The sequence below is a fragment of the Heteronotia binoei genome, chromosome 21 (genome assembly GCF_032191835.1).
Source record: "Heteronotia binoei isolate CCM8104 ecotype False Entrance Well chromosome 21, APGP_CSIRO_Hbin_v1, whole genome shotgun sequence".
NCBI lineage: Eukaryota > Metazoa > Chordata > Lepidosauria > Squamata > Gekkonidae > Heteronotia > Heteronotia binoei.
The window spans coordinates 165,210,971-165,227,553 of NC_083243.1; the positions used below are offsets into that span (position 1 = coordinate 165,210,971).

Consider the following 16,583-nt stretch of genomic DNA (forward strand, 5'->3'; position numbering starts at 1 on the left):
GCCAGATTGTCCATCTCTCCCTCCCCACCTCCCCTTTCTGCTGGCTGCTAGGCTTTACAAAGGAAAGCAATTTAACTATACTGTATAATTAAAGGAAGCACAAAGGCATGATAAATTAGATAAATTACAAACTAGCCCTGTTTTTAGCTATTGGTTTATTTCAGAAGTCCATTCCTTTGCTAATCTATTCCTGAGTATGTGTGAAATTATAAATATTAACCATTCTGGAGCATTTATTCTTATTTGCAGTAAAATAACTTGCTGCAACAAATCTCTCCCCTCCCCCCATTGCCCTGATTGAGTTCACAGTGATAAAACAGTTGTTAACTTGATGCCTGAGTGATTGAGGAACACATTGAGAATCTTCACGTCTTAATGGTTCTAATTGTAGAGACAAAAGAAGATGAAAGATTCCCCAGAAGCCAAGGAAGGAGTATTCTTCTCCCCCTTCCCCCTGCCATTCTCTTGATGCCCAAAGAAAAAAAAGCCGATTTTTTTTTTGTTTTTTCTCTGGTATGCTTAATTTGGCTACCAGGTCAGATCAGAGAATCTGACTGGGCTTTATGAAAGCCTAAAAATACCAAAAAGGACATTTTTCATTTTTTCCCCACATTTTATCTTTACCGAATGCACACCCCTACTCTATAGCTCTTCCAATGAACATGCATATAGGTCAGGGGCTGAATGTCCCCATTCAGTGAATGCATATTGTATGCACTTTGAATGTGCGTAAACTGCTCGAATGTCTACAGTTCCATCACAGAAACTCTCTTTCAGAAGATATGGTAATGATAAAAAATTAATGGACAGATCTATCACCACTCATAATCTATAATCCGTGCTATAAAACCTCTTTGTTCGATGGCACTGTCTCTTCAATATCACCTAAGGGACACTGGGGACCAACTATTGAGAAAAGCCTTAAACCCTATTTGTGTGTACTCAATGGCATCTGGCAAATTGCTGCTGGAAACAGCTCTGCTTCTCACTCTCCCTCCCTGCCCCAGATCACTGTTGGATGAATGGAAGGAGTAGTTTTGTGCATGTTCAGTCTGGGAGAGATTAGATAGCAAGCTGTGTCCCTGCCCCATTGGCTGGCTAACTCGCATAAGGCAGGCAATGAAAAGAAGTAATCAGGGGACTCTAGAAGGCTAGAAAAGCAGCCTTCCAGAGCAGATCTCAGAACAGCAGTAAGCGACATTACTATTAGTTGAATCAGATCTGCTCAGGCCTTCAATGGCTGGATGGAGTCAGCAAAGATATTGCTGTGGTGGATAGCTCTGTGGTGGATAGCCAGGTAGAAATAGGAATGCCTGGGTTTTTAAAGACTTGAAGTATATGCTGGAGCACTCTAACAGAAAAAGGGTTAAATTGAGATGTCTTGGGGTCAACCACTTGAGGGTATTTGCTTCTTTGCTTAGTTTCTTCTTTCCTTTCATAGGTTTCTTTTCTTTTTCTTTTTTGCCTTTTGAAGATATTAAATTCTTCAGTGTCCACCCCGCACCCCTCACCCCCAATACCCACTACTGAGTTATCACCTCATATTTGAGTTGGATGTGGTACTTGAGCTCACTTACATGCATGCACATGTATTGACAGGTATATATTTATTCCTACCATGCCCAGGGTAAGGCATTTAGAAATGTCATTCTCTGACTGAGATGCTGTGAGTCTGATACCATTCAAAGCAGATCAGAAACAGCTGGATGAACCAACTGTCTGACTCTGTATAAAGCAGCTTTATATATATATTATACAGCACCCAATTCAGTGAAGTAGCTTCAGATATTCTGAAGGGGAATATCATCTAAGTCTGGCCACAAAGGCAGACATCCTCTGCAGACAACAAGGATCAGTTCCCAAGGAGAAGATGGCTGTTTTGGAGGGTGCAACCCCACTGAAGTCCTTTCCCCCTCCAAACCCTGCTTTCCCCCAGGCTCTATTAATAAGTTTCATTTCTTGTGGGGGGGGGGGGAGAGGGAAAGTACAAGATGGTTTATTGAATACATAAAGGATTTTACAGAAAAACCAAAGAAATGAGAAGGCTTCAGGAGGACAATGAAAAGACAAAATCAGTACAAGTTCTACTCCAATACAAAGAGAGCATAGGAAAAATAAATAATAAATATATAAATCTAACATACAAAGATCTAATTTAGACCATTGGGTGCATATAACAAACAATTTACAAAAACAGTACATAATATGCTAGGTATTATGAACTGAAAAATAGCCTATAATCCATTCTATTAGGCAAAAAAGAAATTTCCCCAAAGAATTCTAAAACCAGGGCCCAGAGTAAATCATAATCTATAGCCCCATCAGTATCATTTTTGAAGAAAGGGTTATCCATTGTTTTTCCCATTGCATACTGGTCCCATAACTTATCATACCACCCCATTTCAATCGTGGGGGTATGTGGAGATTTCCAGTTTTTAGTAATTGTCGTGCAAGCTATCACCAACACTGTCGAGATTAAAGATTTCTGATCTTTACTCACCAATTTATCTGCCCAGATATCAACTAAAAGAAGTCTAAAGTCCACTGGAATGGTTAGGTCGAATATAAGTTTTATTTGCTCTACCACTTTGTTCCAAAAATTTGACACTGTTGGACATTCCCACCACATATGATACGGGGAGCCTACCTATCCAGGAGGTCCAATGACTCTGGATTCAGGATGTCCTCTTCTGAGAAGAGGAATTCATAATAAGGTTTCCTTCCCTTTCCTCAAAAAAAAAAGTATTAGTTTGTGTTAACCACTTCCCCACCTAGACACTCACCTTTCCACAGCTAGTGACTGCCTAGAACAGAAAACTACCTTATAAAAAAATTACATTCAGCTCCAAGCAACTTAAGACACCACACACACTATCAGTAGTCATACTGGGCACTCTTGAATTCCAGTTCTCTTTCCCTTATAAGGAAAAGAAAGTTCCTTTCACTTTTCATCTCCCTCTGACCTTTTCTCTCTGACTACATTCTAAATGCTGGAAGGACAGGAGGGTGCAAACCAAAGCTCTTTACATGGAACTTTAAAAGGCTTCTTCCCCGCATTTCCCTGCTTTGGATAAACATATTTCCTACACGGAAAGTGTGGACACAATAGAGCTACAAGAGTCTGAGCACAGGAGCCTTCTCCAAGTCTCCTAACCCCCACCTCCTTAAAAGGATTTTAGCAAGATGATGTACCTGCTGCAGGTCAGTTTAAGGGTTGCTTCCACTTGCTGAGGGGTTGGGGGTGGCTGGGGTTTGATTCCCCTTCTGCTCCAGCAGAGTCTTTTAAAACTGAGACTTCTATTGCATCAGTCACCTTGCTTTTTTCATTTCTGTAGCAGCGACTACATCCATGAATTCGCAACATTTTTAAAAAATTCATGGCCTGTCTGGCTGCCTCACTGCTTTGCCCTCATGAGCAGCACGATCAAAGTAAATTACAGGTGGTCACTTTCCTCCCTATCCCCCTTTAACAATAATTCTGATTTTGTGTGTGCGTGCGAGAGAGGGAGAGAGTAGGGTTGTCAGGTCTGTGTTGGAAAATACCTGGAGACTTTGGGGGTGGATCCAGGAGAGGGAGGGGTTTTGGAAGGAGAGGAGCCTCAGCATGGTAGTATGCCATAGAGTCCACCCTCCAAAGCAGCCATTTCCCCCAGGGGAGTTGATCTTTGCCAGCTGGAGATCAGTTGTAAAAGCGGGAGATCTTCAGGCTCCACTTGGAGGCTGGCAACCCTGAGAAAGAGAGAGAGGCTCTGTGAGAGAGAGTGGGGGAGGGGGAGGGAAGCGTGAGGTAGGAAGCAGAAAGCAAAGAGCCAAGGAAGGAGCTGGGCAAAAAACAATCTACACTGTGGCTGCAGCAGCAACCCTGGAGAAGAAAGAAGGAGAAGGAAGTTGCTCGGGGGACAGGTTTGAGCCCTGCGCAGGCTGGATGCATCCCACAGGCCACATGTTTGGTAGCCCTGGAATAGAGGGTATTTTTGTTCAAAAATCAGATCCTTATGCTGTCATATTAAAAGCATATTCTCATTCTGCTTCTTTCTTTTCTGTTTCCTCATTATGTAATAAACATTACACCTCTCCTCAAATTTTGAAATTGATCTGTTTCTCAGATAAACGTCTAATTTTGCCGTTACTGCATAATCAGCAAGTTTATTTTCCCAGTCTAAGTCTGGTCAAATGTCTGGTTTCCATTTTACTGCACAGATGATTCTAGCTGCTGTAACCATATATTCAAGTATTTCTTCTAAAATTTTTGGTAATTTATCAGGCAGTATTCCTAATAACATATTCTTAGCTCCCATGGGGAATTTGAATTGTAATATAGTCTACATTTTCCCATGTATTTCCTTCCAATATCTTTTTGCTTTTTTACAAGTCTGCCACACAAGATAAAAAGTTCCATCTATATCTTGACATTTCTAGCATTTTCCTTTGTAATTTTTATCTACTTTCTCTATATCCTTTGGAGTAATATACCATCTGAAAAATATTTTGTATCAGAAGAAGAAGATGCTATTGGATCCCACCTTATATCCCACCTTATACCCTGAATCTCAGACTCTCAGAGCGTTCACAATTTCCTTTGCCTCCCCCCCCCCCCCAACAGACACCCTGTGAGATAGGTGGGACTGAGAGAGCTCTTACAGCAGCTGCCCTTTCAAGGACAACTCCTACAAGAGCTATGGCTGACCCAAGGCCATTCCAGCAGGTGCAAGTGGAGGAGTGGGGAATCAAACCTGGTTCTCCCAGGTAAGAGTCTGCACACTTAACCACCACACCGAACTGGCTCCCAGTTTTATCTTAGCAGCTAGCTGGCTGTGAACTAGGGTTGCCAATCCCCAGGTGGTGACAGATCTCCTGGTTTGCAGGCCCTCCTCCTGCTTCATAGACATCAGAAAGTGTGTGTGTGTGGGGGGGAGGGAAATGTCTGTTGAGCACTCCATTATTCCCTATAGAGACCAATTCCCATAAAGTATAATGGAGAATTGATCCATGGGTTTCTTGGGCTCTGGGAGGGCTGTTTTTTGAGGTAGAGGCACCAAATTTTTAGCATAGCATCTGGTGCCTCTCCCCAAATTACCCTCCAAGTTTCAAAAAGAAGTCGGCTGCAACTCATGAGTACAGATGCCAATCCCTTGCTTCAGAGTTGCCAGAAATGGGGGCGGGGGGGAGAGGGAAGGAAATGTCTGCTGGGCAGGGCACTTCATTATTCCCTATGTGGAGATCAATTCTCATAGGGTATAATTGGGAATTGATCCGGAGGTATTGGGAGCTCTGGGGGGGCTGTTTTTTGAGGTAGAGGCACCAAATTTTCAGTATAGCATTAATGCCTTTCCCCAAACTACCCCCAAGTTTCAAAAAGATTGGACCAGGGGATCGAATTATATGAGCCACAAATAAGGTGCCCCTATTCTTCATTATTTCCAATGGAGGGAAGGCATTTAAAAGGTGTGTGGCCTCTTTAAATGTGATGGCCAGAACTCCCTTTGGAGTTCAATTATGTTTGACACAATCTGGTTCCTGGCTCCACCCCCCAAAGTCTCCTGGCTCCACCCCCAAAGTCCACGGATATTTCTTAAATTGGACTTGGCAACCCTACTGTGAACTTAATTTCTTTACCCCCATAACCATTTATGGGGTCACCTCTTTTATAGCTACCCTTTCCATGTTGATAATCTTCTTTAATCTTGAAACTAATTGGTGATATTAATAGTCATTGAATATTGATTCCTTCATCTTTAAAATCTTGCCAGGACTTGAGTTTCCCCTGAGCATTTACCATATTACTATACATTAAGGAACCACTTTTATTTCTTGTATTTTTATTGTAATGAACTTCCATTGGAGACATGTGGAGAATTTGGAGGACTCAATAAATTCCAATGTTTAAATCATATTCTCAAAAGGCCATTTTTAGTTATATAGCTCCTTTCTTGGGTTGTGATCATTTTGGTGGATTTTTTTAATCTATAGACATGAAACTGGTTTCATGTTGGACTGGGTGGAACTGCACTTCATCAACCTTTGGCCCATCAAAAATATTTATGTGTCATTGGTTGAGTTTGCTCCTCTCTCCCGCCCAAGTGGCTGTTGCTAGCCAGCAAAGCTGCTTTTGTCAGTGAAAGGCAAACAACCTTAGTTCAGTTACTGGCTCTCCCTACTCTCCTCCTACTGGCTGAGCTGCCTGTCGCACTGATTCACAGAGGAGAGAAAGAAAACTTTCCTTTGATTGGCTGAGGGAGGGAGGAGAAGAGAAACAGTCAGAGAAAGGTTTCCTTTGATTGGTTGAGGGCTCCTCCCTGTTCTCCTCTAGAAAGGGAGGGAAATGGCATGCTGTGCCAGACCAGATACAGAGAGAGAGATTGAAGTCCTGTGCTTAAGTCCAACAACATTGTCAGAGAGAGACTGTTGGTCTGAAAGGTATCACTACAGGCCTCTGAGGCAGAATTCACTGGGGCCAGTCCTGACTATGGCTGTCAGTTCCAGGTTTTGCAGTGGAGTCTGAGGAGGGCATAGGAGTCAAGGCTTTAAAGTAGGGTTTACCAGACCCAGGTTCTTGCTGTGGGAGCTAACTGGGTGATTTTGGACCAGTCACACACTTCCAGCTTAACCTGCTTCACAGGGTTGTGAGATGAGAATGATGTAAGCTGCCTTGGTCTTCCCCACCCCTCATGGCGGAGAAGGACTGTTCTTTGCTTATGTAGAGGCTACAGGGAGGGGGGAGGTGATGGAAAGCTGATGTCAGAGGGGCAGATAAGGGGAAGGAGATAGGGTTGCCAACTCCAGGTTAAGAATTCCTGGAGAGGGTAGGGTTTGAGGAAGGGTGGGACTTCAGACAGGTACAATGCCATTTCCCCCTGTTGCCAATCTCCAGGTGACATTTAAACCCAAAACAACTGCACCAAAAATACCAAACACTTGATTCAAAATTAGAAAATTATCATATTACATGAAAGTGCACAAGCATCCAAAAATTCTTACAAAAATTACAAAAATAATTAAAATTAGACAGTTCTATGTAGAGAGTCCCATGAAGAATATGTCAATTTCATTAGGTGACTCCGAAGAAATTCACAAATCTTCATCGGGTATGTTCACTCCAAAGTTATACAAAGAGCAGAGTCCATCCGCAGATATCAGCTTCAAAGGAAAATTCACCTTCATGTGATCACCGGCTTGACACCGCATTTCACTGATTACAGCTTCTTCATAAGCCGAACAAATATACTGTAAACAAATTGTGACAACAGACAGAATAATAACCAAGAAATATTCAAATTATATCAGAATTGAAAGTGTGCCAGCAAGCCATACTACCTTCAAAGTCATCCTGACTAGTTCTCATATATGCCCATTTTCAGTTTCTCAAGTGATGGCTTGCTACGACCAAGATTAACAGTCATTAAGAGACAAACTGCAGCGGTTGCACATTTAGTAATTTAAAGGGGACGTACTGTAACCACAAGTTACAAACACACAGCATATTCAGAAACTATATACCCCCCCCCCAATAACACTAAATGAAATATGAACGGGATACACACCGATGTGGGGATACAGGGATCTGCCTTGCAGTGGCTGACTTCCTTTCTCCAAGATCGGGGACAAAGGGTGGTGATAGGGGAGGAAGCATCCCAGAGGCACTCCCTTAGTTGCGGGGTGCCGCAGGGAGCGGTCCTATCCCCGATGTTATTTAATATCTATATGCGCCCCCTTGCCCAGATTGTCAGGAGGTATGGACTGGGTTGCCATCAATATGCGGATGACACCCAGCTCTACCTAATGATGGGTGGCCAGTCTGACTGTACCCTGGAAAATCTAGACCTGGCATTACAAGCCGTGGCCTCCTGGCTCAGACTGAGTCGGCTGAAATTGAATCCGACGAAGACGGAGGTTCTCTACCTGGGTCGGGGCGGTCCGGGGAGAGAGATCCAGCTGCCGGCCCTTGACGGGGTGCCACTAATACCGGTCCCCAAGGTCAAGAGCTTAGGCGTGCTCCTTGAGTCCTCCCTTACAATGGAGGCTCAGGTGGCAGCCACTGTTAGATCTGCCTTTTTCCATCTTCGGCAAGCACAGCAGCTGGCCCCTTACCTGGACCGCAGCGACCTAGCGACAGTAATCCATGCTACGGTCACCTCAAGAATAGATCACTGTAATGCTCTCTACATGGGGCTACCCCTGACGCTAACCCGGAGACTACAACTAGTGCAGAACGCTGCGGCACGGCTGTTAATGGGGCTACCACGACGGGAGCACATTCGGCCAGTGCTGAGAGAGCTGCACTGGTTGCCTGTTGTGTTCCGAGTTCGCTTCAAGGTGTTGGTATTAACCTTTAAAGCCCTTTATGGTCAGGGACCTTCCTATCTACAGGACCGCCTTTCCCCATATATCCCCCAGAGAGCACTGCGATCAGGGACAAAAAATCTGCTGTCTGCCCCTGGCCCAAAAGAAGCCAGGCTATGCGCAACAAGATCTAGGGCCTTCTCGGTGGCAGCACCAGAACTCTGGAACACCCTCCCAGAAGCTATAAGGGCCCTGCGGGATCTGTCGGCGTTCCGCAGGGCCTGTAAGACCGAACTGTTTAGACAGGCTTTTCTGGTTGACTGAAAATGGGCTGCCACCGGACATCCTACAGAAGCTGGTGGTCATAGTCAGAACCCAATACCGCCAGACTGGATTGAGATAGCGTAATAGTTTTAAACTGATAAATGTATTATGGTTTTATATGTTTTATGGAATTGATTGTTTTTATGATACTGTAAGCCGCCCTGAGTCCGCTTGCGGAGAGGGCGGGATATAAATGCAAAGTAATAAATAAATAAATAAATCATTACACTGGTTTAGACTGAAGGGTTCAATTGTGTTGAGACGATGGATCCATATCGCCTCCTTCTGCAGTAAGATTTTTTGAATGTCACCCCTCTATAATTAGAGCCTTCCACTTTCTGAAGTACAAAAAACCTTAGGAAATAATGGAGAGTATGCTTGCCCATAGGGAATTTTGGAGAGCACTCTTGCCCATTGGCAATAATATACAGCACACTTGTCAATAGGGAATAATGGAGGGAGACAGGAGCAAAAAATTAATATTCAGCTTGATATCTCTTTTTATGTCATCAGTTGCAAGCTCCTGATGATCAGATTGAGTTGGAAGCAATTATCAGGTGATGCTCAACTGCCCATTCCTGTTTATTAAACCCCTATTAAATGGACAGACCATTTTATTCCTGCTTTGAATGCCAAGATTTCTAACATTGTTCACAAGTGCACCATGCACATCTCCTTATCTCGTATTAAAGGTTAAATTGCTTAAGTGGAGTAAGTGATATTATTCTGAAATCTCTGATTTAGTAATTAAAACACCAACTAATTGCCGTTTCCCTTTTCTCTGCTTTTTCAGTGCAATTTGAAATTACTATCCCCCATCACTTTATGTCCCAAAATATTTCTGGGGTGAGGGGGGGGGGAGAATATGAGTGCATTAATTAAATCCCATCTGGGAGAAAAAAAGAACTTTCCACTAACAATATTAATATTAATTTAATCTTCTGATTTGAAATTTCAGATGATGCATAATCTCTAATGAGAGACATGGATAGAAATGTTAAAGAAGCCCTCCATTATGCCTTGCAAGAACTCTTTGAAAATGAATTCAAACATTTTAAATATATGCTACATGATACTAAGTGCAATGGAAAAGGAAAAATCAGCAGAAGCCAGCTGGAGAATGCTGATACGCTAGATGTTGTAGATCTTATGTGGAATGTCTTTGGTGAGGATGATGCACTTAGCATATGTATACAAGTCCTTGAAAAAATCAATATGAAGAATATTGCTGAAAAACTCAAAGTGGCAGCAAAGACAGGTAAGAAATCTTATCATATTGTAGAATAAATACCTTTTTTCCTTCATGTTCAGGAGGATTACATACTAATCAATGTAGGAAGACTAACATTGACTAACAGAATATCATGTCATGAACTGTGAGCTTAGAAGCCACAGGTTCATTATTTCCCCAGCTTTGCCACATGTTCTGGCCCTGTGGCTTTCCTAAGCCTTCAGCAGGTTTGCCAACCTCCAGGTGGGGCTTGGAGTTCTTCTAAAATTATAACTGATCTCCAAACTACAGAGATCAGTTCTCCTGTGGAGCAAATGGCAGCTTCAGAAGGTGGTTCTGTCCCACTGTATCTCTGCTGAGCCCCCTCACCTCTCCAGCCTTGCTTCCATACTGAAGAATCTGTTTAATGAAAAATCAGTTATAATTGTTCCTAACATTATTCAGAAATGTTTATGTATCATTTCCAGTCTAAGTGCATGTAAACATGTCATGTTGATGTTTTTAACTTTTCGGGTTACTTGTACTACTCTTCAGGCCAATGCTGTGACTAGATGTATACACCTGAAACAAATATGATTTTTAAAATTTGGATTGGGGGAATGACATACATACTGGTATTCCAGGTCATTTGGGTTCCCCAATACCATTTCAGTATTCAGCACTGGCTTTTCCCCCACTGAAATTTTGGGGCTCCATTATTCCCTATGGAAAATCTTTCCAAGGGAGAGGGGAGACTGTTTTTCAGGCAAACAATACTAAAATTGCAGAGAACCCAGTCTTAGCTGTCTACACTAAAGATTCCTCCAAGATTCAAGTAGATTGTATCAAGGGGTTCAATTTTACAGCCCTGAAAAATGTGCCCCCAGCCACCTTACTTGTCCTATTGTTTCCTATGGAGGGGGAAATTCCAAATTTTATCCACAGCAAAGAAGCCAACAGCCAAACACACAAGAGCAAGCAACCAAAAGTCTTCCAATGCAAACAATATCAACAAGCCCAACACAGCCAACATCATATCAGAACATCCCAGCAGAATCACAGGCTGATGCAGCAAGTCCAATACAACTAATGTCAAACCGGAGAATCTAAAGCAAACCAATTTAAGCAGGGTACACTTGCAAGCACATCAAAACCAATTTCAAACTAGAGAATCCAAACCAATCCAACCTAACATGCCACTACAAAGATCTGGCAAGAAAGCACAGACACATTGTAAACTTGAAGAAAAACAGCAATGGCAGTCTTAAAATACTGTCCCAGAATATCCTGTGTATTTCTGGAATTTTTCTGTGCCCATTCACTGTTACCCCAAAAAATCCCAAACACCATTCAGATGCCTGAATATATAGTTTAAAAATACTGATAAGGTTATTTTTGGATATATATCTGGACCAGAAATATCCATATGCACCTCCTTAGGGACGGTGGCTCAGGGGAGGGACGGTGGCTCAGTGGTAGAGCATCTGCTTGGGAAGCAGAAGGTCCCAGGTTCAATCCCTGGCATCTCCAAAAAAGGGTCCAGGCAAATAGCTTAGCTTGAGACCCTGGAGAGCTGCTGCTAGTCTGAGAAGACAATACTGACTTTGATGGACCAAAGGTCTGATTCAGTATAAGGCAGCTTCATATGTTCATATATGACATTCCTTCATTCCTTCTTAGTTGTGATTGCTTCTGTCTATCATCAGGCCTAACTAAACTACAAGGCCTAACTATCATCCTAACTAAACAAATCTGCTTACAATAGATACTTCTCTAGCAAATAGTAGGATGTAGAGTCTGGTCAGATGGAGAATGTGCACTGCCTCATAATTTCACTTTCCTTTCCTTGTACTGGCAAAAGCTGAGTAAGCAATTCACTGATTTCATAAGAATATGGAGGAAAGCTAGTGAAAGCCAAGGCACTCTGCTGGCCTCAAAGTATCCACTGCCTGTGTTTTATATTCTGTGACTATAGTAATAGACTACAGATCTCTTTCTCTTTTAGCTTTAGGTCAAGATCAAGTTCCTGAAACATCAGCAAATGGTAGGGATTGTTCCGTAGAACTTTGATTTTGCATGATGTAAGCTGTATATTCTGTTATCTTTTACTAGCAATTCAGTTTTTCCTAAACAGGGTTAGCATAGAAAAGGTGCTAGTATTACTGGAAATTTTCTCTCTGGCGCAATCTGACATAGGTTCAAGCCATATATATGCAGATATGAGTGTCATGAACTATTGAATGATTGTGATTGGATCATACAACAAAGTCACTTTTACCACAGGTGTCCAGCCATTAAAATGTTATTTTTAAAGATAAAAACAGTCATATTTGAGACATTCCATGCCAAATGAACCAATAGGGTTGGATCACAGTCATGGTTTTTATAAAATCATTTTAGTTATTGAAACATATCTACCACCAGAATTTATTTTAAAAATTTATCTGGGGGAATGGTCACACTCCTATACAAATTTGTTTCTCACATTTCCTTCCTGTGTCAAATTTTATTGTTTTGGCATGAAATAAATAATTTTAACTATTTTGAATACCAATTCCAAAGCGTTTATTGGCATAACAAATCTAATTTGAATATAGAAATTATATTTCTGGGTTTTTTTCTACTTTCCAATCTTTTAAATGTTGTTTGTCCTCTCCTAGATGAAAGAATGGCATATAAAGATCACATTAAAAACAAATTTCAGACAGTGAAGGACCAGAATTTTCTTCCTGGAGAATACGTACATCTGAAACAACGCTACGCAAAACTAATAATCATAGATTATCACCGACCAGAAAAGGAACGAGAACATGAAATTATGGCTTCTGGAGGGATTCATGCTCAGCTCATGAGGAAGAGAGCCCGTTCTGCTATTACCATTGAGACACTATTCAGGCCTGATAAACATGGGTTAAGACCTCAAATTATTGTGCTGCAAGGAGTAGCAGGAATCGGTAAAACCATGACAGCAAGAAAAATCATGTTGGATTGGGCTTGTGGAGAGCTTTATGAAGACATGTTTGATTATGTTTTCTATTTACATTGTAGAGAAGTGAACCTCTTTACAGAAGAAAGTAGTATCGTTGAAATGATTTTAAAACAATGGGCCAGTAAGAACACAATTAAAGAGATACTGAAGAATCCTGAGAAACTCCTGTTCATAGTTGATGGATTTGATGAATTAAGGTTTTCTCTTGATCAGCCAGAAGATTGCCTGTGCACTGATCCCTGGCAAAAGAAGCCAGTGGGAATCCTGTTGAGTTGTTTATTTCAGAAACATGTCCTTCCTAAATCATATTTGATAATCACAACAAGACCAACGGCTTTACAGAAACTGCATTATTTCTTGGAGTGTTCACGTTATGCTGAAATCCTAGGCTTTTCAGAGGGGGACAAGAGGGAATACTTTCACAAATTCTTTCAAGATAAACATGAAGCAGAAAAGGCTTTTGGACTTGTAAAACAAAATGAGACACTCGTCACCATGTGCTTTATTCCCATTGTGTGTTGGATTGTGTGCACTGTCATGAAACAGCAGATGGAAAGAAATGAAGACTTCACCCAAACAACAAACACACTCACTGCCGTCTATATGCTCTACCTTAACAGTTTGCTAAAGTCAGACAAAAGTCTTTCAAAGCAATTTAATGGTAACAAGTTGAAAAGTCTGTGTTCTTTGGCAATTGATGGAATCTGGAAACAGGAAATATTATTTGGGGAGGAAGAAATCAAAGACCGTGGATTAGATCAATATGATTCCCTCCCTCTCTTTATGAGTGAGAATATTTTCAAAAGAGACATTGACTGTGAATGTGTCTACAGCTTCATTCACTTAAGCTTTCAGGAGTTTTTTGCTGCTTTATCTTATGTATTAGTGGAAGAACAGGCACAGAATTCTGAGAAATATAATCAAGAGTTAAGAACACTACTAGAAAGCTATATCACCTCTCGACAAGACTTAGCATTAACAGTGCAATTCCTTTTTGGTCTTTTAAATGAAGAAAAAAGAATGAAGGGCTTGTGTAAAAAGTTTACATGGCAAATTTCTCCTAAAATTAAGCCATTTGTATTGAAGTGGGTAAAAACCCACACAACCACAAAAATAACACATCCTTGGAATAAACAGTTATTGTTTAGGTGTTTCTCTGAGATGCAAGATGAAAATTTTATAAGACATATATTTGATAATGTGACTGAAATGGAATTATTCTGGGGTATTCATAGCAAGATGGAAGAGAGAGATCTAGCATATTGTCTAGAGCACATGTGTCATTTGGAGGTCCTTACTCTTAAGAACCTTAAATTTGTGCCAGAGATTTTTCACCCAGATATGAAAAAAAGAGAAGAGGAAGAAGAGTTCAGAAATTCACAACTACATTTAGATTAGTATGTATTGTTTAAATTCCAGCATGCTTCAATTCTGTTTTTATTTGACTCTCCTTTCTTCTGGGGATTTCTAATACCAGAATTTTGTCTAATATATTATTATCTGTGTTATAGTAATGTATTCATTAGTGTGCCAATTATATCATTCTGTTTGAATCTGGGGATTGAAGTATACACCTTCATATTCGTAATATCAAAACAAAAAATTATCCAATGAATTTTACATTCTGGAAGAATGATAGTGTAATAGCATGTGGGGATTTCACAGTGTTACATATGGAGTTCATACATTTTTCCTTGTTTCAAGGCAGGAAGGGATGTCTCTTCTCAGAACAGCCACATATCAGCCATACAATGTAATTCCTGAACCTTTGACATTGTTTTATTTATTTAGACTTTGCCTTTCTCCCCAGAGGGGACCAAAACTGGCTACTGGCTTACCTTATTCCCTTCTCCTCCATTTTATCCTCTCTCTTGGTCAGTCTCTGCCAGTTCACACCCCAAGTTGAACTGGCAGAGACTGACCAAGAGAGCGATCTTGGGGTCGTGGTAGATAACTCACTGAAAATGTCAAGACAGTGTGCAATAAAAAAGGCCAATGCCATGCTGGGAATTATTAGGAAGGGAATTGAAAACAAATCAGCCAGTATCATAATGCCCCTGTATAAATCGATGGTGCGGTCTCATTTGGAATACTGTGTACAATTCTGGTCACTGCACCTCGAAAAGGATATTATAGCATTGGAAAAAGTCCAGAAAAGAGCAACTGGAATGATTAAAGGTTTGGAACACTTTCCCTATGAAGAAAGGTTAAAACGCTTGGGGCTCTTTAATTTGGAGAAACGTCGACTGCGGGGTGACATGATAGAGGTTTACAAGATTATGCATGGAATGGAGAAAGTAGAGAAAGAAGTACTTTTCTCCCTTTCTCACAATATAAAAACTCATGAGCATTCAATTAAATTGCTGAGCAGTCGGGTTAGAACGGATAAAAGGAAGTACTTCTTCACCCAAAGGGTGATTAATATGTGGAATTCACTGAGACAGGAAGTGGTGGCGGCTACAAGCATAGCCAGGTTCAAGAGGGGATTGGATAAAAATATGGAGCAGAGGTCCATCAGTGGCTATTAGCCACAGCATATTATTGGAACTGTCTCAGGCAGTAATGCTCTGTATTCTTGGTGCTTGGGGAATGCAAAGTGGAAGGGCTTCTAGCCCTACTTGTGAACCTCCTGATGGCACTTGGGGTATTTTTTGGCCACTGTGTGACACAGAGTGTTGGACTGGATGGGCCACTGGTCTGATCCAACATGGCTTCTCTTATGTTCTAATGTTCACAGCAATGTCATGATTAGACTGAGTGTGTATGACAGGCTTAGGGTCGCAGAGTTAGCTTCCATGGCAGACTGGGGGTTGGAACCAGGGTCTTTCAGATACTAATCAAATAGACAGCATACTACACTGGCTCTTAGACTGTCTGGACCACCGTCTGGATCACAGTATGGAAGCTAATCACTTTTAGGGGGAAGAAATATTTAAATATCTCTAGCTAAGTTACATGCAAAATTGTTATGCAGTACTCTTTGAACCATCATTTGCCAGCCTTTCTTACTGTAAAACTGGTCATAAAGTTTGGGACCATATCACCAAGTGCTGCTTTACAGTACTTCAGGGTGCAGGAGACAGATCTTACTCTGCATGCTCTATTTTCCTATTGATTTCTTTTTCCCCTTTTTTAATGCTTTTCCTTTTCTGCATTTCATGTATTCTCTTTAACTTCTGTCTGAAGCAGTCTTATACTTTGGATCTGTTTCAGCTGCAGCAGTGGATATTGCTACTTGGATTGCTATAGATGATACCTGGGGGAAGAGCAGCAAGGTCTAACCTGCTTCTCAGAAAATGCTTCCCTTTCCTTTTACTATTAGTGGAGGCTGCCATGTGGACATGTCATCCTTTAACATATTGAATGTCAAGCAAAGTTACAAAACTGAACCCTAAATTGCTCTGTCTAGAACAGTGTAATAGAGGGAGAGGAAGAAGCAAACAGCTGGTGAATTCTTCTCCCACTTTTCCCCAGGCCCTAGCATTTCTACTCAGTCCCTTTCTTAGCACACACACACACACCTGGCATGCCATCAGGGAGCTTCTTACAGGTTTTTAAAAATTGGCAGTTGGCGTGTCAATATAATAGCATTGTCCTGGGAGTTGGAGAATGCAGATGCCTCCTCAACTGAGGAGGTGGTTGAGGCAGGCCCACACTTACAACTAACAATGGGTGCTCCACTAAAGGAGATGGTTTCTTTGGTTTCAGAAACAGATCTTCCGCCCAAGGCTAATGTGCTGCTGTCACAGTCCTTGAGGTTGGAATTAGCAGAGGAAAGGG

At 41.4% G+C, this 16,583-nt stretch overlaps 1 protein-coding gene across 1 annotated transcript in view; it reads left to right on the forward strand.

Annotated features, from left to right (window-relative positions):
• LOC132589675 (NACHT, LRR and PYD domains-containing protein 3-like) overlaps positions 1-16,583 on the forward strand; it is a 91,136-nt gene that overhangs the window by 4,783 nt on the left and 69,770 nt on the right. The window contains exons 2-4 of the mRNA XM_060262408.1: positions 9,563-9,862; positions 11,820-11,858; positions 12,475-14,200. Coding sequence (XP_060118391.1) covers positions 9,580-9,862; positions 11,820-11,858; positions 12,475-14,200 — 2,048 coding nt within the window. The 5' untranslated portion in view covers positions 9,563-9,579. The remainder of the gene's footprint in view (positions 1-9,562; positions 9,863-11,819; positions 11,859-12,474; positions 14,201-16,583) is intronic.